Source organism: Trypanosoma cruzi, genomic scaffold, assembly GCF_000209065.1.
Source record: "Trypanosoma cruzi strain CL Brener 1047053517169 genomic scaffold, whole genome shotgun sequence".
Classification (NCBI taxonomy): Eukaryota; Euglenozoa; class Kinetoplastea; order Trypanosomatida; family Trypanosomatidae; genus Trypanosoma; species Trypanosoma cruzi.
In genome coordinates, this window is record NW_001849441.1 from 30605 (window position 1) to 51959 (window position 21355).

General features: G+C 47.3%; 11 protein-coding genes across 11 annotated transcripts, besides 22 other annotated features; all 11 read right to left on the reverse strand.

Moving 5' to 3' along the window:
• Positions 1 to 512: a sequence feature (heterozygous, non-Esmeraldo-like haplotype).
• On the reverse strand, positions 1 to 1903 carry Tc00.1047053511801.4 (hypothetical protein, conserved; the record flags this gene model as incomplete). Its single annotated transcript, XM_805244.1, has 1 exon — positions 1 to 1903. A coding segment is annotated over one exon (1903 nt), but the record flags the coding sequence as incomplete, so codon positions are not given.
• Positions 513 to 718: a sequence feature (areas merged during assembly that could not be assigned to a particular haplotype. This can correspond to areas where the two haplotypes were merged or to regions with more than two copies in the genome that were merged during assembly.).
• Positions 719 to 21355: a sequence feature (heterozygous, Esmeraldo-like haplotype).
• Positions 2601 to 2625: a microsatellite.
• On the reverse strand, positions 2870 to 5317 carry Tc00.1047053511801.10 (hypothetical protein, conserved; the record flags this gene model as incomplete). Its single annotated transcript, XM_805235.1, has 1 exon — positions 2870 to 5317. The coding sequence occupies one exon, from the start codon at positions 5315 to 5317 to the stop codon at positions 2870 to 2872; it is 2448 nt and encodes an 815-aa protein (XP_810328.1).
• Positions 5276 to 5298: a microsatellite.
• Positions 5338 to 5389: a microsatellite.
• Positions 5439 to 5462: a sequence feature (AT_rich).
• On the reverse strand, positions 6023 to 7675 carry Tc00.1047053511801.14 (protein kinase, putative; the record flags this gene model as incomplete). Its single annotated transcript, XM_805245.1, has 1 exon — positions 6023 to 7675. The coding sequence occupies one exon, from the start codon at positions 7673 to 7675 to the stop codon at positions 6023 to 6025; it is 1653 nt and encodes a 550-aa protein (XP_810338.1).
• Positions 8097 to 8139: a sequence feature (A-rich).
• Positions 8277 to 8302: a microsatellite.
• Positions 8318 to 9907, reverse strand: Tc00.1047053511801.20 (hypothetical protein, conserved; the record flags this gene model as incomplete). The annotated part of the gene is made up of 1 exon (XM_805236.1): positions 8318 to 9907. One exon carries the CDS (start codon positions 9905 to 9907, stop codon positions 8318 to 8320), a length of 1590 nt encoding a protein of 529 aa, XP_810329.1.
• Positions 8688 to 8725: a microsatellite.
• Positions 9833 to 9857: a sequence feature (AT_rich).
• Positions 9909 to 9947: a sequence feature (A-rich).
• On the reverse strand, positions 9954 to 11678 carry Tc00.1047053511801.30 (hypothetical protein, conserved; the record flags this gene model as incomplete). The annotated part of the gene is made up of 1 exon (XM_805237.1): positions 9954 to 11678. The coding sequence occupies one exon, from the start codon at positions 11676 to 11678 to the stop codon at positions 9954 to 9956; it is 1725 nt and encodes a 574-aa protein (XP_810330.1).
• Positions 11792 to 11834: a sequence feature (A-rich).
• Tc00.1047053511801.34 (hypothetical protein, conserved) lies at positions 12228 to 12749 on the reverse strand (the record flags this gene model as incomplete). The annotated part of the gene is made up of 1 exon (XM_805242.1): positions 12228 to 12749. One exon carries the CDS (start codon positions 12747 to 12749, stop codon positions 12228 to 12230), a length of 522 nt encoding a protein of 173 aa, XP_810335.1.
• Positions 12786 to 12808: a microsatellite.
• Positions 12861 to 12908: a microsatellite.
• Positions 12991 to 13014: a microsatellite.
• Positions 13210 to 13230: a microsatellite.
• On the reverse strand, positions 13381 to 13998 carry Tc00.1047053511801.40 (hypothetical protein, conserved; the record flags this gene model as incomplete). The annotated part of the gene is made up of 1 exon (XM_805238.1): positions 13381 to 13998. One exon carries the CDS (start codon positions 13996 to 13998, stop codon positions 13381 to 13383), a length of 618 nt encoding a protein of 205 aa, XP_810331.1.
• Positions 14091 to 14118: a sequence feature (AT_rich).
• Tc00.1047053511801.44 (DNA-dependent RNA polymerases, putative) lies at positions 14484 to 14888 on the reverse strand (the record flags this gene model as incomplete). The annotated part of the gene is made up of 1 exon (XM_805243.1): positions 14484 to 14888. The coding sequence occupies one exon, from the start codon at positions 14886 to 14888 to the stop codon at positions 14484 to 14486; it is 405 nt and encodes a 134-aa protein (XP_810336.1).
• Positions 14953 to 15040: a sequence feature (A-rich).
• On the reverse strand, positions 15289 to 16443 carry Tc00.1047053511801.50 (hypothetical protein, conserved; the record flags this gene model as incomplete). The annotated part of the gene is made up of 1 exon (XM_805239.1): positions 15289 to 16443. One exon carries the CDS (start codon positions 16441 to 16443, stop codon positions 15289 to 15291), a length of 1155 nt encoding a protein of 384 aa, XP_810332.1.
• Positions 16646 to 16665: a microsatellite.
• Positions 16919 to 16940: a microsatellite.
• On the reverse strand, positions 16980 to 18611 carry Tc00.1047053511801.60 (mitochondrial DEAD box protein, putative; the record flags this gene model as incomplete). The annotated part of the gene is made up of 1 exon (XM_805240.1): positions 16980 to 18611. The coding sequence occupies one exon, from the start codon at positions 18609 to 18611 to the stop codon at positions 16980 to 16982; it is 1632 nt and encodes a 543-aa protein (XP_810333.1).
• Positions 18929 to 20938, reverse strand: Tc00.1047053511801.70 (hypothetical protein, conserved; the record flags this gene model as incomplete). The annotated part of the gene is made up of 1 exon (XM_805241.1): positions 18929 to 20938. One exon carries the CDS (start codon positions 20936 to 20938, stop codon positions 18929 to 18931), a length of 2010 nt encoding a protein of 669 aa, XP_810334.1.
• Positions 20872 to 20894: a sequence feature (AT_rich).

Genomic DNA, 21355 nt, shown 5'->3' on the forward strand with positions numbered 1-21355 from the left:
GGTCTTTCAGCACCGGGGCGAGAAACTGCCAAAAGAAGCGACTCTCCTTTCGAAACGCCTCGTATGACTTACTGTCCGTTACCGGCCCAAACCCGCATAGAAGTGGACAATTGTCATCCACTTCCTCACGCAGTGTCAAGTCACGCATTCGCCACCGTTGTTTTGCGTCAGCGCATCCGACAAACCAGCTGAAGTCTACATTTGAGCCAACCGTCGCGATAGAGGCGGCGGAGGTGGTGTCTTCTTCCGGCCACATGCCCATCATGGCACCTAATGCCTGCGGAGGCGGTGTGCCCCCGGCGTCTTCTATGAGCTCTTCCACGCCGTAGCCGCGTCCTCCGACCCAATCGAAACGAGTCGCGGGATCACTGTTGTTGCTGTTGCTAGTGCCACTGCCATTGCTGTTGCGGCCCAAAGCCCGCGAAGCGACCAACCCCAGCTGCCCAAAATCCAAGCCGCCAAAAGGGTTGTTTGCTGGAAAACCACCACCCAATGACGGTAAGGCCGCAATCGCGGTGGTGGACAACTCCTGCATAACCGGCTCGAAAACAATTCCTTCCAGCGAGGTGACAGAACGCTCGGTCTGCATCATGGCACGAAGGTCACCTGCTCCACGCACCTCGCACAACATCACAAGTCGCTTGACGAGGTCCTTCTCTCCAATCAGCCAGAGAACGTTGCTATCAATGACCCGCTGAATACGTTGAAGCGGCAGGAGAGACTCGGGGTAGACAAGACTTTGGTGAGGCGATTCACGCTGATTCAAAACCACACCCGGAACAATAAGTAACGCAATTACACGACACAAAATGGCAAGTGTTGCATCATCACTGGTGCGAATCAGTTCCTGTAACGCCGGTACTTTCGATATCTCCAACACTGGGCCTACGCTCAGAACCAGATGCTCCAGCATGACAACTGCGGTGAGTCGCAGTTCAGCCACCTTTGCTAGTTCCAACAGTCTGAAAAAAAGTCCGGGATAACTATCATAGTAATGCCAACCCAGTTCATTGTGACAGACAAGCAACTCTGTCAGCACACGCATCAATGTCGCAATGGCTCTGACGAGCTGCCACGGGGCATGGCCTTTGGTATCCATAAAACCAAATTGATGCGTGGATGCCTTACTCAGCCGTGCCGGCATGGTCACATCACACAGCAAAGTGGCAAACAAATCAATGCCACCAAGACTCACAAAATATGCTAATAAATGCGGCTTATTGGGATCAAAGTACACGGTGCACTCCTGCAAGCACCGGTGCAGTGCGTTGAGATCCCCCCGCTCCCATGCCGATGAAATCTGCCTTAGGAGGTCAGACTGATCGTAGGAAAGAAGGTTCATTTCCCGCAACTGCGCCTTCTCTGCTGTAGTCATCTTCGGGCAATGTGCACAGGGCAGCATGCGACGGATTTGGGGTTGTCCCCGGCCAGAGAGCTGCTCCCGTAACAGCGGAAACAGCGGCATGGCGCTGGCTCCAACCGCACCACCCCCCAAAAAGAAAGGAAAGAAAAAAAAAACAATACGAAAAATAATTTCTTGAAAGAAATATAAAAAATGCTCCCGTGCGCTCCCAGAATTTATCCTTCTGGTGCTATAAGAGTGCGGACATTCATAGTAGCAGAGGGAAAAAAAAAAAAAGAGCGGTTGGAGAAAAGAACCGTACACACAGTAACACAACAACAGGCAAACCAACAACAAGAGCAAATAATAATAATAATAACAAAGGATGGGATGTGGGACCACACAATCAAAGACAATGACAGCACGCACAAACCCAGACACACAGAACAAATGAAAAGGAAAAGCACCAAGGGAAGAAGGGAGGGAAAGAAAGCACACAAAAGTCAAAACATACAGAACTAAAAGAAAAAGGGTGAGATCTAAACGAAAACCCCCCTTCATCCCCTTCTCACCAACAACCCTTCCACACACACACACGCATGAAGACTCTATTGAGAGCCGGAAATAACCAACACGAGACGCAACAGTAGAAGGAGGAGGAAAAGATAGGGGCGTCTCACGGCAAAATAAAAATCCCAGCCGTGTTTTGGATGCCACTCCCTCAGTTTTAGTGGGCTTGTACTCAATGAGCCGCCGCCCTTCACCCCACCCATTTTCTCCCTCTGGTGAACCAAAAAGAAGGCAAAGTATCTCTACACATCAATTCTGTCATCCCAAAAGGAAAATAATAACAGTAAAAAGAGTGAGATAGACAGAAGAAAACAATAAAAAATAAAAAAGGGCGCAGCAGCTTATACCCCTCCTTCCCTCTCTATGTATATGTATATTTATAGATTTTTATTCATTCTCCCCTCTTCGTCTTTTTTGTTGCTGTTGTTGTTTCTCCTTCTTAACCTCGTGTTTTCCCGTTCTTTTCCACTAGCAGGTAGGGCATGCCCAAATGCTTATAAGTAGGGGGTTCACTTTTCTTCTCTATTCACGAATGCCCTCAGCTTTGCTTTTCATTTTGTCCGGATTTGTTCTTGTTGCTGTTTCAATATTACTTTCTTTTTTTTCTTTTTTTTTGTCTGTGTGTGTCTGCTTGCTTGTCCTGAATCTACTTCCCTTCATTTGCCCTTTTGAATCCATGCATGGGCTTTATATGTATATATATATATATATATGTTGTTGTTGTTGTTGTTTTTATATGCGGTGTAAACACCATTATTTCTCCTCTCCTCCCTCTCTCTCTAGATATATATATTGTGTGTGCGCCCCTCCTCTTCCATATTTCTGGTTCACTTTGCCCTTCCATTTTTTTCTCCCTGAAAGAACGCAACACTTCCCACACGGATTCGTGCAGATACACACGTCTTCCTGCGTTTACCTTTTTTCCTTTCTTTTGTTTTTCATCCCCGTCCTCGTCCGTCAGGCACTTCGTATGGAGCCCTTTCGCCTCGGTGGGTCCTTGTCCTTCGACGGCGAGGGAGCCAGCTGCGGCTGGTAATTGTCGACCACCCTCGTCGACGTCTGCAGCATCGCTTCTGCCGGCCTCCTCTCCTTCGGCAGCTCCAACGGCTCCGCTGGCGGCTCCGACCGCTCCGTGCGGGCGACGGAAATATGTGGGAATTCCGCCGGCCCACCGCTGGCACCGCTGCTCGCACTGTGGGCAGCCGCCATGCCGCCTCCACCAGCAGCACCACTAGCGGCAATACCGTTCTGCCTCAACTCGAATGAAATGGCCTCTGCGCTTTTTGACCGCTCAATAGACTCCTTACGATGCGAGACACCTACAGAAGCAGCCATATGAGAATAGGGAGTATTTTCGCTGAATCGGTAAGCATCATTCTGGGAACTACTACGGTAACTTGAACCATTTTTCTTGTAGCCGTCGTTGAAACGATTGAGTGTTCCTCTTCCATGGCTGCTTCCACCCGCGGCTCGCGATACGTGTGTTCGATCCACGGAGTCAAATGTTTTGTTACAACACATGCCTTCCAACCTGCTTTCCAGTGCAGCAACACGGAACTCAAGCGCTCGCTGAATCTGCTTCTGCTCGGAAAGCTCCCGTCTCAATTGCTCCACAGTCTGCCTCATGGCATCCCCTGACTGGTATTCTAACTGGGAAAGGGTATTCTCTCGTGACGGAATCGTCACAGGATCATTTATCCCACTTGCCGTTCGGCGGTAGTGTTGGAGTTCCTCTTTTGCTGCAACGCTCATGCTCTGTGTGGATTGGTACGAAATTTCCTGATGTGCCCTGGTGGAATGTGGGGTGTGCACGCTGGAGTCCTTGTAAGAGTGAGAACGCTCAACTGCACGACGGTGAGATGGACTTCCTGTGCGTGAAGACATCGCACCACGTGAAGAAGCGCGTGATTGACGCCGTGACTGCGCCCGAGAAAAGCGTCGAAGACTTTTAGTTGCAATGTACGCGTCACGATCGTCAGGACCAAAATATATGGGATGCTGGCCGCGATCTTCCCTCTCATCGTTACCCTCATCAATACGCTTTGCAATGGATTGACATGCATCGGTGACAATCGCCGCAATTGTACCGTTCGTTCTCTGAATACTGTCAATGATTTTCCATGCGTCCTCCACGTGCAATTTCCATCCGTAGATATCCAATAACAAAAGGCTGCGATTAGCGCAGAGTGCCGAAAGCACGAGAGCGGCGGAGTGCGGCGTTGGATTCATGAAGCCAAGAAAAAGCTGAATGAGTGAAGTATTGGTCTTGATAACTTCCGCATACATCTCAATGGTCTCGCTGTCAAAAAGGTTGTGACGCAGGTTAAGGCGTTGAATGTTGCATGAATTTGTCATGAGAGCCCGTGCCAGTTCTTTGCCACCGCTAGGGCCGATGCGGTTGGCGGTGAGGTCAAGGGTGGATAGACTAACCGTCACAGGAATGCACTGGGCCAGCTGTGCGGCCCCGGCGTCCCGGATAGCATTGTAGCCGAGGTGCAGGTGCCGCAGTTTACCCGCATGACGGATGGCCTGTCCCAAGTACGTTGCGGCATCCGCCTCGATCTTGTTGTTGTGGAAGGAGAGCTCCACCACATCGCAGGAGCCATCTCCAATTGCCGCCGCGATGGGAATGACACCCAACTTGGTGATGTCGTTCTCCGAGAGATCCAGCACTTTCAGTCCACAGCCGTCACGAGACAACGCATGCCCAATCACCACCGCTGCCTGGTCCTTCAATTTGTTCCTGCCAAGCCGCAGCTCGCGGAGGATGCCGGGGTTCTTCTCAACAGCCTCCAATAGTGCCTGCAGGCCAGCCATGCCAAAGGCGTTCCCCTCCAGATTCAACACGCGTATCGAGTGCGCGGTGGAGCATAGGGCCTCGGCAATGCAGCTCAGGTCTACGTCGTTTAATTGCACCGATCGGTCAGACAAATTCGCCTCCCGGTCATTGTTTTCAAAGGCCTGCACCAACTCCAGTGCGCACTCCGCGTGCTCACGATTACATGCCTCCACATAAACTGTCGCTGCATCCGATTGAACTCGAGTCATTTCGGTACTTTCCTCCCTGTCTCTCCCTGTCTTTCTGCCTGTCTTTTTTGTTGTGGTTCTTGTTTTGTGTGTGTATGTGTGTGTCCAGATGTTATAATTTCTACCACGTTTTCTGCTCGAATGCACGCGCTGAGAGAAGGAACAAAAAAAGACAACAGCAAAAGAAAGAAAAAAAAAAACTCCAGAAACAAATGTTTTTAGGGTCCTCACAGCTCGAGGACGCAGAGGTAAAAAGAAAAAAAAAAAGAGGAATAAAGGGCGCAAGCCAAACAAAAAAAAAAGGGGGCAAACTTCCTCCTCCCCCTCTCGCCCGTCAAAAAAAAAAAAAAAAGAAAAAAGTGGGGAAAAAATACACATAATGTCAGGGGAGGGGCAAGCACAGAAGTACAAACACACATGCAAACACTCACACACACACACATAGAAACATCACCGCTAGACAGGAGACCTTTCCTCCTGTAGAAGAGAAAGAAAACCGTATATATAAATAAATATATTTATTGCACACGCCATCTTGCCTCGTTCCAACACCACCGCACTCACTCATCCCTCGCCCGTAGTATCGCAAAAAACAAAAAAACAAAAAAAAAAAAGGCTTTTTATTATTATCATTTTATTCTTTTCCATCTCCTTTGCTGATCTCCTGTCCAACAGACGACGGGTAGTGTGCATTGGCACCTTCCACACATGCGTAATGGGTTAAACAATTAGACGGAGTATAAGAGATGGGGAGAATGAAAAAAACTCAAGAAGAGAGAGAAAAAGAACACGATTGAGTTTCTCTCGTTTGGATTTTAATTGAAATCGCCATGGGCAGACACAACAGCAGCAATTTGACGAAACGCGTTTGGGAAAAATGCTGCAGACGACGTACACGCATTATCTCCTCTATTGTTAATGTGCAGTCGCGATCACTGTGGATATTGATCTTAAGCCCAATTTTTTTTTTTGCGTGGGTGATTGTGTCCAAGGTGTGGAAACAAAATTCTTCCTCCTCATTCAGTGTCAGAGAGGTGAGACTGGCGCTAGGCGTGGCTCTGCCTCCATGCCACAGGAAGCCGCTCATGTCGGCACCACTCGGCGTCGTGGGTTAGACGCACTTATTGCCCTTTCTGCTGAAGCAAACAACTGTCGCAGTCTTTCGCCACGTGTTTGATTGCGGTTACGTTGAGGATCCAAATGCTGCGAAATAACATCCTCCGGCGGTTTTATCAGACGCTCCACCATTGCGCGGAGAAAAGAAGGAATGGGAAGGTCGTTGAAGTCCACATCCAACAATAAACGCATCCCACCGATAACAAGCGCTGTGCAAAATAAAAAAAAGTTAACAATGGCCTTCAAGGTAAGTATGAAGTCGCGTGTGTAAGACACAGGGGAGCCGTCCCGAGATACCTTGGAGGATGTAGATAATGACGTGGGCGATCCACCGCTGCTGTTTATCACAAATGACATGGTACGAAAAATATGGCTATTGTTGTCGTTATAGGTGTCATTTGAAACGACATCAAGATCTGTAGAGAGTCCTCCTCCCCCTCCTCCTAATTCTGTACATTTTTCTCCCTCCCCGCTAGCGTCACTGGCTCTGGTACTAATGTTGGCATTCCCTTTTCGGCCTCTTTTATTCCCAATCCCAGAAATGTATTTGGGTGCACCACCATTCACTTCGCCCTTGAGGCCCGTGTGGCCAAGCACCTCGTCACCACTCAACTTCCTGGAAGAGAGAGGGCAGGATCGTGAGCGGCGCGACAAACCGCACAAATCATCATCCTCTAATGCCTTTGCCAGTGAAGACTGCACAAGAAACTCCTCTGATGCGTGGCCGCAGCAATGATTTTTCGGAACTATTTCGCCTAAAGAAATGGCTGTGCGGGAAGAAGCCTTTGCCACGGGAGGATCAACCCCCACCACCCATGTGTGCCGGAGTAGCCTTTCCACCGACCAGCGCTTTGCGGGTACAGGCTGCAGCATCACGGAAAAAAGATGCTCGAGACTAGGTGACACTGGACGTGGAAACGTGTACTTTCCCGCCATCACCGCCTGGACCAGCGTGTCGGGACACTTCTCATCCCCCTGGAAAGGATACGTATTGAAAAGCATTACATATAGCGTTACACCTGCAGCCCATACATCGACCTCGCGGCCATCGTACCTGGGATCGCATTGCAGCAACTCAGGAGCGCAATACTTCAGTGTTCCGCAGGCCCTGTGAAGCAGACGCCCAGGAGGTGCATAGCACGCAAACCCAAAATCTGATATTATCAACTGTGTGTGTTCCTCGTTCAACAGCAAATTTTCCGGCTTAATGTCGCAGTGGACGATGTTGGAGCCGTGAAGGGCGCTGAGTCCCTTGAGAAGTTGCCTAAAGATCCGACGACACCACTGCGTCGACAACATGAGGGGGGAACTACGAATCAAATCGCTCAACGTGCCACCCTCCACCAGATCCATGATGAGGTAATAGTTTCGTGTGGATACCAGTTTGTCCACGAGATTCACCAAATACTTTGAGCGGGGCATCACTTCCATCGCGTTGATCTCGCACACAACGGCACCTTGCATTTTATTTGCCTCCACCAGTGCCCGACTCACCACCTTCACGGCATATGCCTTCCCTGTGGTCAAGTCGACGCACCGGTACACCGTGCTAAACGCACCCTTCGCAATAGGGCAGCCAATCCTGTACCTGCGATCGCCAAGAATTTTCCCCATCGACATTTTTAACTAAAACACAAAAGATGTCTGCCCTAAAGATATTTCCCGTTCTTTGGTTTTGCGTAGCCAAAGAGAAGAACGAGGTGCTCCGTATGATTATTCCCCCCTCTTTACTTGGTTTTGCCGTTAAAAACTTTGCGGTCCCCCGCCAACAACTTTGCAATGTACGCACGTTGAGGCAGTAATTAAGAACGCAATCGGAGGTATCTGCCGTCCGGATGTGTTTTCCTCCCCACCCCCACCCCACTCCCCTTGCAGCGGTGTTGGTGCTCTGCTCCTGGATGTCCGCTTCGATCCCAAGACTCGGAACGAAGCAAAGTAATACGAACAGTGATAGCGGTAGAGTGGAGAACTCTTCCTGTGTGTGTGTGTGGCTTGGTTACCACTGTCGTTGGTACATAAAGCAGACAAAAGGTAAGGGCACAAAAAAAAAAAAAAGGAGAGAAAAGAGAAAAAAAAAAAAAGAAGTGATTACGAGTGGTATGCCCACAGGAATCGCAAATCATGAAGACAGTGAAGGAGTGTGAAGTAAAATAGCAGGGCTCAACGCATGCGGACAGAAAAAAAAAAAGGACTCATGGAAATAAGGCATAGATTAGCGTGCATATAAATATATATATATATATATATTGGTGTCGCCTTCGATCATTCTCCTCGGGACCGCTCCGCCATAGATATCCTCTGCATCAGTCTTTCTCGCCACTCGCGCAGAAAGTTACCATCGCCCTTAAAAAGGTCCGGGCGAAAGAATTCCAACGGAAGCCCACGCTTCGCCATGTACTCCTTGGTCAACGCGAGATCGTCACGCTCCGACGCAACTACAAAAAATCGCCGTTCCTTTTGCGTCCGTGTGGTGTCAGAGCGTTCTCCGACACCTGCCGTGCTGCCGCGTTGACGCCACACCTCCACGTGACGGTTCCAATTAGCGGCGTCACGAAACAGACGAAAAAAGCTAACGGAATCACTCAGCAGATCATCATCATCATCATCACTCTCACCACTCCAACCATCAGCTTTACTATTGTTATTATTATTATTATTATTGTTATTATTGACAATATTAGTAGTAGTAGTAGTATTACCATCATTGCCACGCCCTAATTTCGCGTCGTCATCCAAAATGAATGGGAAAGCACACGCCGGATCCTTGACATCATCATGGTGGAAGCATCGCACCGCGGCGCTCAACAAATACACAGGCAGCGATGGGCTCTCAAACAGCACATCCACTGCCAGTAGTACAACGGACGACTTCTTATTAGGTGCGGGATCAGCAACAGATGGCTTGTCAGCCTGTCGAAAAAGCGCCGTCCGCAGCAACGCATCGTTCTCAAGGGCCCTTTCCAACAATTTGGCAAGTTCAATATGACGCATCACGATGGCGTAGTTTTCGTCATGCGTCGCCTCGTCCCATGCCATCAACGAGGGAAAACACACATCCGTTGCCCGCTGACTGATTCCAGCGTACATGTGACCCGCCCATGCCTCAACACAGCCATCTCCAGCAGAGGTATGCAGACGATATGGAAGAAAAGCCCGAAACTCTCTTGTGTTATTTCCACTCAACGCCTTTGCCAACGTCACCTCCACCTTCATTGGTCCTTCCGCCCCTGCCAATGCAACGCCTTGGAGTTGATGGTGCAAATCCCGCAGAAATTTGGACGAATTACGCATGGCGATGAATACATCCCGGGATGAAAGCAGCGTTGGTGTCCGAGAAAACACCGCCCAACCGCAATCGTCAGCAACAACACGTCGCCCGCAAAGCACCACCCCGTCTCCATTCCCACCAATCTCGTTCAATGTATCTGATACCCACTGAACGACATCGTCAAACCGAGGCGCAGGGTCAGTGTTGTCGGAGTCAACAGCCTTCTCCCTTCGCCAGTCATCCTCCCCCACGTACGTCTCGTACTCGTCCACCGGCCGCGCCTCCACCGTCAAAGTGGGATGTTGTGGGAGACGCGTGTCATCTGAATTCAGGTATTGAATAAACGGGTGTGTGGCGTCCAGAAACAGCGTGCGGTGTGGAATTGCGTGGCGCTGAGCAAGAGGCGCGTCAAGTACGTATGAGAGCGGAACACGGAGGTCCATTGGCACTGGCAGCCTGGCACACGCGTCGCACGGCTGAATCATACATAACGGCAGGAAGTGCAAAAGTAATAATAAAAAAAAAAAAAAAAAAGTTTTTCTACAGTACCTCAAAAACCTCCAACAGCAACACATAAAATCCATCAAAAATAAAAATAAAAGAAAATAAAATTAAAAAAAAAAAAAGGATTCAAAAATGCCGCATCAAGAAATCTTCATAGAGCGCAATTTTATCGGTCATCTCCTTCAAGAGCGTGTCATCCTCGGTGTAAACACCCGATTCCAGCAGCCTCTTTTTATTCATCCGCAGTTTCTTGACAAACTCCACCATTTCTTCCCGAGTGGACTCCCGTGAGGCAGACGGAGGAGCCGCCCTCGATGCCTGGAGGAAATCTTCCGGCGACGGAGGTGTAGGCCGCGGCGGTGCATCCGCGGCAGATGGGAATGTAGGTAAATGACTCTCCATCACATCATTCCCTACTGCCTCCTCCCTCGGCAGGACACGTCGGTCCTCTCTTTCTGCGATCCACGACTCCACGTCGGCGTAACAGTACGACGAGGAGACATCGACATCTGCCTCTTCTTCTTCCTCCTTTACAGCTGGGGGTTTCTCCGCAAGAGGGCTGTAGTACGGTTCCGTCAACTCGCGTCGTCCCTCGCTCTCGCGTTGTGTCAGTGACGAAAGTGTTGAGTTGGCCACGTCCTCACGAGTTGTGGTTGTTTGCGTAAAATCACGCGACTGTTGCCGCTTCTGTTCCACAACTTCTTCGCCAGAGACAGCTCTCCCACCGCCTCTCATGTGCAACGAATTCTCATCCTGGTGACGCGGTGGCACCTCCGCGTACACCAAACGTGGTCTAGATGAATCGGCGATGCTCACTTTCACTTTCTTGCCCTTTTTTTTCTCCTTGACCCGTAATTCGCGTAAACCCTGTGCCACCTCAGCCATTAGCTCCCTGATAAAAGTACTGGAGTCATCACCAGCATTGCCGCGTTTGAGCACTCTGTCTCTGACCTCCCTGGAAACAATGCCTTCGGCAAACTGATGCCCAAGCACGTCGTGGCGATATACGCCTTTTGTTTCACTACCAGCCTGAAGTGCGACAAGTTGATGGCGTCGCTTGTCTTCCTCCAACCTACGCTTTTCCTCATCCAGCAGCATCCGCTCGCGTTGCTGCCACTGTTTCTGCAGCTCACTGTAACGCCGGGCAAGTTGACCCAGTTGATCCCTAGATAGCTTTGATGCCTCTTGAAACTGATCGCGTTCCTTCCGTGCCACCACCAGCTCCGATTCTCGTTCCTTTAACTTAAGCTGCAACGTCGTCACTGCTGCATTTGCTGAAGCCAACTCCTCCTCCAAGCGCGTTATACGCGCTTTATCTTCGTCCTCAGCAACATGGCGAGCCATGCATCTCTGCATTGCATCGTGCTCGCTTTCCGCCGCACGGAGTTTCTCCTCGAGGCGAGTAATGGTGTCTTCTCGCTCCCGCAATTGTGCCTGGAGAACACCTTGACGCACCACCGCCTCCTCCAACTGTCGTCGTGTGCGCCCCTCCACCGACAGCAGGTGCTGCTCGTGCTGTTCCGCAACCTTCACACGACGCGCCTCAAACACTGCCTCACGAGCTTCGAACTGTGAGATGCGTTTCTGTAGCGTCTCCTCCCGAATTTGCAGCCGTCTTGCCACCTGCTCCAAGTCCTGCCGAACTGTATCTAAATCTCCCAGACGCTGTTCTTCCTTCTTTCGTACCTCTGCCGCCACCTCCTTTTTTAGTCGCTTTTTTTCTTCATTCAGCTCACTTCGCAGTCGTGCCTGCTGCTGCGCCTTCCACAACTCCAAATCAAATGCGGCCGCATATTCTTCCGTGCCTCGAAAGGCAGCCGTAACAGAGCCAAAATCAGCATCCAGTTCCATCGTTAAAAGTTCTCTATCTATTCTATTATCACCTGGTAGTGTTTTAGTTTTGATTCGTTGATAGACAGTAATCAAATATATATATATGCAGTCAATGCATACAAGTCCGGGGGAAAAAAAAAAGGAAACACACACACAAAAAAAAAAAAAAAAAAATGTTTTTCTTCTTTGATTCTTCCTTGCGCCGTTGTACCTCTTTTTTCACTGATGGTTCTTCTTCTCTTTGCGAAAACAGCAACCTTGTGACAACTGGGAGGGAATTGGAAACCATTGCGCTACGCCAAACTCAGTTTGATCCACAGATGGAAGAGAGCAACGAGTGACCCACCCGGTTTCTCTTCCTTTGCTTCATGACGTCTCGTACATCTAATTATGCCCACGCACGCACTTGTGCGAAACGGCCGTGCGTACGGACTACTCAAATAGCAAAGACCCTGCCCCGCAATCCCAAGCTGCCCGTTCCCCATCCCCTTTCTCTCTCTCTCTGTCTCTCTGGCAATCTACACAGACACGTACACAACACATAACTGGCTTCCTCTACCTTCTCTCTTAGAAGTATCCAATTGTCCAGTTATAACTGAACAAGGGGCCACCAAATTTCGCATATGGATGCATGAGAACATCGTGCAAAGGCGGGCGCCATACATCGTCGTGGTAAAAAAATTTTCTGAACTCTGAAGTCAAACCTACAAACCCCTTGTCGATAAGATTTTCTTGTTCGTAGCGGTGACGCTTGTAACTGGTTATAAGGCATCGCAGATTAACTTCTGCCTTTTGGTAAGGCAGATGAGCAGCTTGCCGTTCCGACCATTCAATCATCATCTCCATGTTATACCGCTCCTTTTCAGGACGAAACCACGCTCCAAACAAAGAAAATCCTGCGATCATAGCCATCACAGTCCGGCCCGTAAACCACCGCTTGCCGTACACAGGATACACACGCACGGCTGGATAGCCACCGGGTATCACACGTTCCTGACGGTATGCCTGCCCGCTGAACCACGAATAAAAGGCTTTGGTATCCGTTGGCACTGGGTCACGCACAAGACGAGGAATACTTCGCTGAAGCATTTTAGAAAAAACGCCGTTGTGCGTGTTTTTTTTTTTTTGTTGTTGTTGTTGTTGTTGTTTTTTGAAGTGTGGGTTCTTTCTAAAAGAATACCAACTATGAAAGAAAAGCGGTACTACTACCACCACTAATACTACTATTACTACTACTACCACTACTACCAGCAATGGAGAATATCCTATTCTTCTTACTGTTGTTTACTTTTTCTCTGCCTCCCCTAGTGCCAAAACCACAACAAAAATTTAAAATAAAATAAAATAAAATAAATAAATAATGTTATCGCCTCCAGAGCCCTTTTTCCTGCTTTTCGGGGTCCTGTCGTCCCTTGCCTCCCGGGATTTCAAAAAAAAATTAAATTTTATGTAAGGCGACAGACACACAGAACAGAGAAAAAAAAAGGACTCATGCTTCTCCCCGTCATAGGATGAGTGCAGCGGCATCACTAGCAAAGCACGTTAAAGCAAAAAAAAAAAAAAAAAAAAACGAAGAGGGGCAAAGAGGTGGCGATAACCGCTTCTGTGCCGCAAAGACAAGAGTGTCCACATTCAAATGCCAAATGTATGAAGTGCTGCGGTAAAGACGCTCATGTCATCAAAGCGCTCCCACTCCACACCCTCTTCCTTCTTTTACCCTTTACTGCTGCGCACATCCATCACTAGCATTGCCATCCGCACCATCTATGCGTCTCGCTGGCAGCGCTGCTCGTTCTTTTTTGGCTGCAGCATCTGCTGCTAAAACCGCAAGGTGCTTTTTGTAACGAATAATCAATGTGTTGTGTTGTACATCGTATAAAAGATGACCTGGGTCAAGTTGAATGTGGTGCCGCTGAAGTTCAGGAATGCTCAATCTCTTAAAGTACTTCTTGTTGCTGGTACGCACGACTATCTCGCCAACATCTCCAGGCTCGCGATGCTCCACCGTTACACTAAACACATCCTTTGCGTAGGGTAGGTTGCGGATACGGAATACATGATATTCGGGGGTGTCTTGTTTCACAATCTCCGGGCTGCCATTTGCCTCAATCAGCAATTCCTTCTCCAGATTACGCGTTTTTACTTCACTCCCCACCTCCACTTGCCAGTTACCGAAGTTCCCGAGGGTATTCTTTACCCGGCGCTTTCTAAGCAGAAGTTCATCAGTGATGACGTCGTACTCCTCAACCATCTCGCTTCCATCAACAAATTTGGAGGTGATGCGCTTTCTTCCATTCACAATTACCGAACTTTTAGGTTCTGCAAGCCTTTCAGCCATGTTCTCTCACAGTGCCTTCGTTCTCTTCCTATTGGATTGTTTTTCCACTGCATTGGAATTAATAATTATAATCACATTAGTAATGGCGTTTGAAATTATTCATTTAAAAAAAAAAAAAAAGAACGCATGTCTCTACGAGACTGATCTTGCAACCGTTCACACACCATCACACAAACAGACAAAAAAACAGACACCGCACAAAAGACACTCAACACTGTCAATTCACAGTGTGCATTTATATTTATCATCAATTATTATTACGCGAATCGGTGGAGATCTTCTTCCGCCAATAATGCGAGACAGTGATGCACCCCCACCTCCGTCCTAGCCCATACACAAACAACGTATTAAAACCACACACATGTCTGAATACCAAAAGACAAATGGTGACATCACTTACGTCACTGGAGAAGAGGTGAACCACACACAGACGACAATAAGAGAAAACAAATAACAGAAAATGCACATTCACTGGGACTCACCTACTATTCTTGTTTAACTCCCTCGTACCTCATCCTATGCATGCAATCTTCAAAGCTTTGCAGCGTCTCATCGCATATAGAAGCCAAACGCTCAAGCCCTTCTGCAACTGCCTCTACAGCGTAATCAGTAGACTGAACATGCAAGAGCATTTTCGCTTCCAGTGGGTGGGGAATGGCGTATCCGGCGCTTGTCACTTCACGGTTTTGCATGAGAACATGCCGTAATGGGTTTCCCAAAGTGTGATCCTCATGAGAGAAGGCGATCGTCACCGTTGACTCTGAGTCTGTGAGCCGCTGCAGCTCTATCTGTACCTTCTGCTCTGCGGAAGTATCCACCTCGTCACCCTCATTGTATCTCTGTATTTGCTCCTGGTGCAAAATAAAGGCGTCCCTGGGGTGAAAAGCCATTTTACTAAGAGAAAGCACACAAAACAACGACGGCTAAACCATGTACACTCACGCAGATATAAATAAGAAATCAGAAACAAAAAAAAAAAAAGTAGAACAAAGCCTGGAAAAAAAAAAAGACAGAGAAAAAAGAAACGAGATGAAAGGAAAAGCATCAACATAGAAATGACCTCTTCCTTCCTTTTCCTTTCTTTTTGCTTAATATTTTATTTTTGTGCTAGCGCTTCCCATTTTTAAATCAGCAGACAACCTTGCTTCCCGGGTTCCCATGCACACACAGATTTTTCTGAGGTTTTCATTTTCATTTGAACTATTTGTAAAAAAAAAAAAAAAAAGGAAAACAAATCCGAACGTTCAAGACATGCTTTTGTGTGTGTGTGAGTGTGTGCGCGCGTGGACTTTACACACTTCTTGATTGCATGCAGATCCGTGCAACCTTACCGGAGGCGGCGCGGAACAAACGGTCTTCCACTGCTGCTAAGAGATCCGTGTCCACTGAGGCATGCGGCCACTCCGACACGAGTGGAAAAAGCACCACCTCCGCTCCAGGAATAGTTTCGGTCCATCGCAACGCATCAAATACGGCAAAACACGCCTCTCGCACTTGGGCATTCACGCTCAGGTCACGATATGCCAAACAACCCGATTTAAGGCAGTGGAGCTTACCCCCAAAGTCAATTATCACCGTGTGCCTTAACAATACCTCCGTCGGCGCAGCTACGGAAGAATTTGAAGAAAACTCCACCAACGCCCCCTCTGGATCCATTGGCAGATTGGTGGTGAAGCTACTGGGCGTTAACAGCCTTGACGGAACACTCGGTGAGTAATGCATGAGCAGCTGACCGGGTCCATCCATCGCCATTTCAGGACTGAGGTGACGCAAACGAGTATCCCGAATCGTAATGAGAGGATGAAATTTATCACCAAGAGCACGTTGCACTTCCGTGAGTGTAACTCCTCCTCGGCGAAGAATTTCAACGCTCTCTACATTATTTACTTTCACCACGGTAGATTCAATACCAATGTCACATGGTCCACCATCGACAATCAATAAGGAGGAATCTTTCGGCCCCAAATCCTTGAGTACGTGATCGGCCGTGGTAGGGCTAACATGACCAAATGTATTCGCACTGGGAGCCGCCACAGGGAAATTCACGAGCTGCAACAGCCTTAAAGTTATTTCATGGCGTGGAATTCTCGCACCCACAAAACCCGATCCCCCAGTTACCGAATTCGGCAACAATGGGTTCGCCCTCAACACAATGGTTAAAGGTCCAGGCCAAATTGCCGTTCCCAAAACCCTGGCCAATTCCACAGCCTCCGGATCGGCATGCACATCCCACAGATCCATTGCCTTCTCAACATCCGACACGTGGCAAATCAGGGGATCGGTCAATGGACGGCCCTTCACTGTAAAAATCTTTTCCACTGCCTCCTTATTAAGTGCGTTGCCGCCCAAACCATACACAGTTTCCGTTGGAATGGCTACCAAATTTCCACGAGCCAATGCACCAGCAGCCTTTTCCAGCTCCGATGCACTGATAATCCTCGCCATGTCACGACCGGCAAATTCCCTCTCCTCCCAACTATTAAAGTGGTTTAAAAAAATGGTCGAAAAAAAGAAAACACAGATAAGACCAAAAACAAGTGGAAATACACATTTTCTTTTTTTTTTTTTTTCGCTTTATCCCATTTAACTTATGACCGTTGCTTCATCTGTTACGCCATTTTTCCTCGGAAATAAATAAATATACGAAGTTTGTTTGTTTGTTTGTTTTTCCCCCGTTTCTTCTTGTTTTTCCTTTTCCTCTCCTTGTTACTGAGTTAGCGTCCCTACCATTGCCCAATGTCATGAGGCGGAACAGCAACTATGAACACAAAGTGAGCATCAGTCTAGCTAACAGAGCGATTCCCAAACTCACACAAAGGCACATAAATGCGCTCCACTATTACGGTAAATATGTAACAAAAACCCATGGACACACACACACACACGCACACGTGCAAATAAAAATAAAAAACGAGCTCAGAAAAAAAAAAAAAAAAAAAAAACATAAACCTTTTTTCCTCTATTTCTCACTCAATTACTTATTACCAGCTGCTACTCTGATAAGACGCAGGGCTATCTTGCTTCTGACGTTTGAAACCTCGTCCAGATCGTCCACTCCACGAACGCCTCAAATGACGTTGCTCTTCATATTGAACGTATTTCTCAGCAATATCTACGAGTTTTTGCGGAACCTCCATCCCACATTTTTTCAAGTAACACACAAGATCTTTTGCCAAGCAGCCGTCAGAGTGACCAATAAATGTGAAAGAATCTCCTGTGCGGCCAGCTCTTCCTGTACGCCCTATTCGATGGCAATACCTATCAATGCTTTTTGGCGCAATAAAGTTGACAACACATGTCACGTCAGGAAAATCGATACCGCGCGATGCAACATCAGTCGCCACAAGTATACGGGTTTGACTATGTTTAAATCCGTTCATGATGTAGTCCCGTTGCCGTTGCTGCATCCCACCGTGAATCATGCCAATGTTTCTGATGTGTATACCCAACATTTTTGCAAGCAGATAAGCCGCATTTTCCGTATCAGTTTGACGTTCTACAAAAATCATCATCTTTGCCGTATTTTCATCAATGGTTCCATTTTGAATAAGTGAAACAAGAGTCTCCATCCGTTCCTGATGACGGTCGACAAATAGTATATGCTGCTTAATATTTTCATTCACCTGCAAACCCATACCAGCTGTACCTGCTCGGATGGTGTATCGGTCTTGTGAAAGGTACTCACGCGCCAATTCCTCAACTCCTATTGGCCAGGTGGCTGACCACATCATTGTCTGAAGAGGACGTGATGGGTCGGCGTAACTCAATATTTCATCAAGCTGAATCTTGAATCCCATATCAAGAAGTCGATCCGCCTCATCAAAAACCAAAAAAGACATGTGTTCAAGTGTTACATCTCCATTCCGTAAAAAATCCCTTAAGCGCCCTGGACACGCTATAAGCACGTCGCATCCGTTCTGTAACCGTCTGGCCTGTATTTCTCGTGGGGCTCCTCCATAAGCCTCACACACACGAACAATCCCAGAGCTCAACTGAGAAAAAACCTTTGCCGTTTGTTGCACAAGTTCCCTAGTCGGGGCCAAAACTAATATTGTTGGAAATCCATCTGGACTAGGCTTAAAACGCTTCAATGCCGGAACAGCAAAGGCCACTGTTTTACCAGATCCAGTTGGAGCCAAGCCAATAAGATCGTGACCTTGATCGAGGATTGGGATGGTGTAGCCTTGAATAAGGGTTACCCTTGGATAAGCCAAATCATTAAGCCCCTTTATTAACCAATCCGGTGTATGAGTAAGTTCGGAAAAATGCTGAATAGGTGTCACCTGAACTTTGTTTCCACTTGCATCAATTACAGAAACATCAGACGTAAACTCTCTGGGGACTGCCTCCGAGGGTTGAGTAGCGGAAAAGCTTTGAACGTTAGGTGATTCGGCGTTTTCAAAAGTGTGTGTATTGGCCTCCGGCAAGACCGGAGCAGCTTCAAATGGATCCCAGTCATCTGAATTGCCACACGCATAAAAAGATGAATTAAGATTTGCCTCAAAGTGCATAGGTCTGGTAACCCCGAAATGTCTCGCGTAAGTGTTTGGTGCACAAAAGCAAAGCCATCTCGAGGTAGACCGGATGTTTCTGGCGTACCTTAATGCTCTCATATCCCAATACCCTCACCTCTCGGATTCGCTGTTCCTTTTCTCTCTCTCTGTGTGTGTGAGAGTTGGATGATTTAAAATTAGAAAAGATGCTGCATAGAGGAAAAAAAAAAAAAAAAAACAGGACATGTATTCTCTGCACAAAAACATCTCTATTTTTGCTATTTTCCTTGTTTCTATGAATTCTTTAGCTACTGGGGTGACAAATACGTTACAACCGCCTGGTGGACCCCACGGAAGATCAAAAAATCGCCCCTTCTATAAATTTCTAGTGGCCAACATTCAGCCTATTCGTTTCAACACCATCTGGCGTCTCCTGCTCAAACAGAAGAAAACGCATATGCTGCGGCCAACATCACCCAAACAGAGAGCACGCCTTCAGGAAAGGAATATATTTTTACCTGAACAGCCAAAGTGAGACTATCGGCTGTTAACTCCAAAATCTCTTTTCCAGAAACGCTACCTTCAAATGTTGCAAGTATCTTACGGCTGTTTAGATGCGTTACGTTCACTGGGACACCTTTAAAAGTTTTTCCCTCTCCAATGACACCCTTTACGCAATTTTCAAAGAACGACAAATCCTCTGGAGCACCATTGCGTCGATGACTCTCATAGGCAGAGAGAGCTTGCCGAAGAACATAGGCAAGATTCTCATTAAAACGTGTGGTAATCCCCCGGATGTCACGATATTCAGTCAATTGTCGAATCAATAAAGTTAGGAGTTCGTCTTCAAGCGATTTTGTATCACTTGAAATCCATAAAAGCGAAGGGTTGGGATATTTTGGAACCATACGAAGCTTTAAAGGGTTTAACGGTTTCCATAACCCTTCATTGTCAAGATCAAAAGAAATCGTAGTAATAATATCTGATGGCTGAATATTAGCATAAAAAGATCGGTGATTAAACACAGAACCCAGAGTTTCCCATGGATGTGCGTCGGTTAGTGCAAAGCGACTTCCCGTTGTAGGTTCCCAGAGCATAACGTCAAAAACACCAGTGCTAAGACGCTTACGAGACACAACAAACATTGCGGTCTTTCCTTTTTTATTTGTTCCAACAGCACAGTAAGCATCCAAGCCAAAGCCAAGTAATAAAGAACAGAGAAGAGCCGCATGATTACAGGGTTCTCCTCTTCTCTGAGATAGAAAAGTAAACATTGAGGGCCAACAATTTGCTGACTTGCCATTTCCTAATCCACCAAGAAGGAATTCTTGAGTCAAATTTTCTTCGTCTGTCACAGCGATAAGAGAAACAAATCTTGCTGCTTCAAGTGGCGTGTCAATCCCTTTATCTGGACGAACTACAGAAATAAAATGTGTTGTTGGAACCATCCTCCCATTAGAAGTAGAAGCAAACACTTTTATTTTTCTTTGCTTATGTGTGGGTCGAATGTCTTGAAACTCCATCCACCAACGACGTGCGTACAAAAGAAACTCACGGTCAGCCGAAGTGATTGCAGAACGCTGCAAATCGATTCTGGATGCAACATCCTCTTCTGAAAACCGAGGAGCCTTATTAGGCAATAGCTCCAATTGTAACTCTAATATACCAGCAGGAATACCTGGGTTATCTCCACAAAGTTCAACAGTTAAACCAAGGTAGCCTGTGCGTAAAACCTTTCTCCAGTCAACAATATTTTCTCCAACCATCTTGGAAAACGTTAAAAGACGTTCCTCTCTAAAAACGGCTATATGTAGTGGAGTTGAAACCTCTATCAAATCTGCGGCACAAGACCCAAATGATTTATAATCAAGATCTATAAGGAACTCATCTCTAAAAGGAGGATCCACAGAAACATCCTCCAAATTCGATCGGTATCGTTGTGACCCAAAGTGTACCGCAACGTACATCAGATAGTCTTTAGCGAAACTTGGAGTAAGGTCCAAGTTGTCAACAAATGCTTTCCCACCGGCCAGTCGAAGATGAAGGTAGTACTCACCCGGAAGAAGCTTCCATGAAAGAGCCTTGTTTGGAGTCTGCACGATACCCGTAATTTTCTCGCCGCGTAACCGATTTAGTAAATCTTGAACCAGTCCTTTTTCTCGGATAATCTTCATCACATCAGCAGAGGAAGCTGGATTTGATGAGTCTCCCGGATTTTCGGCAACATAAGAGTCTACAATATCACGAATTTTAGAATAAACACTTGAATCTTGTAAGAATTTGTGAACAGCCCCTCGCAGTTCCTTAAGACGCTCCGCGTTTAAATGAGAAGGATCACCCGGCATCTTGACCTTATATATACTTAACACGAGAAAACAAGATTTAAAAAAAAAAAAAAAAAAACGGTAACGCATTAATATTGTTAAAAAAGAAGTAAGAAAGCGCATAAAAGTCAGGCTATCAATGACAAAACGTGTTTACCATGCCGTTAGACCTCTTGGTGCTAAAACTATTTCCCGGCAAGACGCGGCTGGTCCGGGCCGTGGTCAATGCTGTCAGCCCTGTCCCAAGAACAACAACAACAATGACCCGTGAGGAAAACAGTGCTGACTCTTGGTTTCCCCTGAAAATACGGGGTAATTTTCCATGGCATCAAATTTATGAGACAGGCATCGACAGGGGCAACCAATCATCGCAGCCGGTGTCTCTGGGGTCGGTCCCAAGTCACTCACCGTGAGAACAACAAATATCCAATAGTCACAACACCCATTCAAACCCAATCATCCTCACGCTGCAACCGGACAAAAAAAAGGATCCCAGAGCAAAGAGTCAGGAGTAAACTTTGGACCACCAGAAAAACTCCA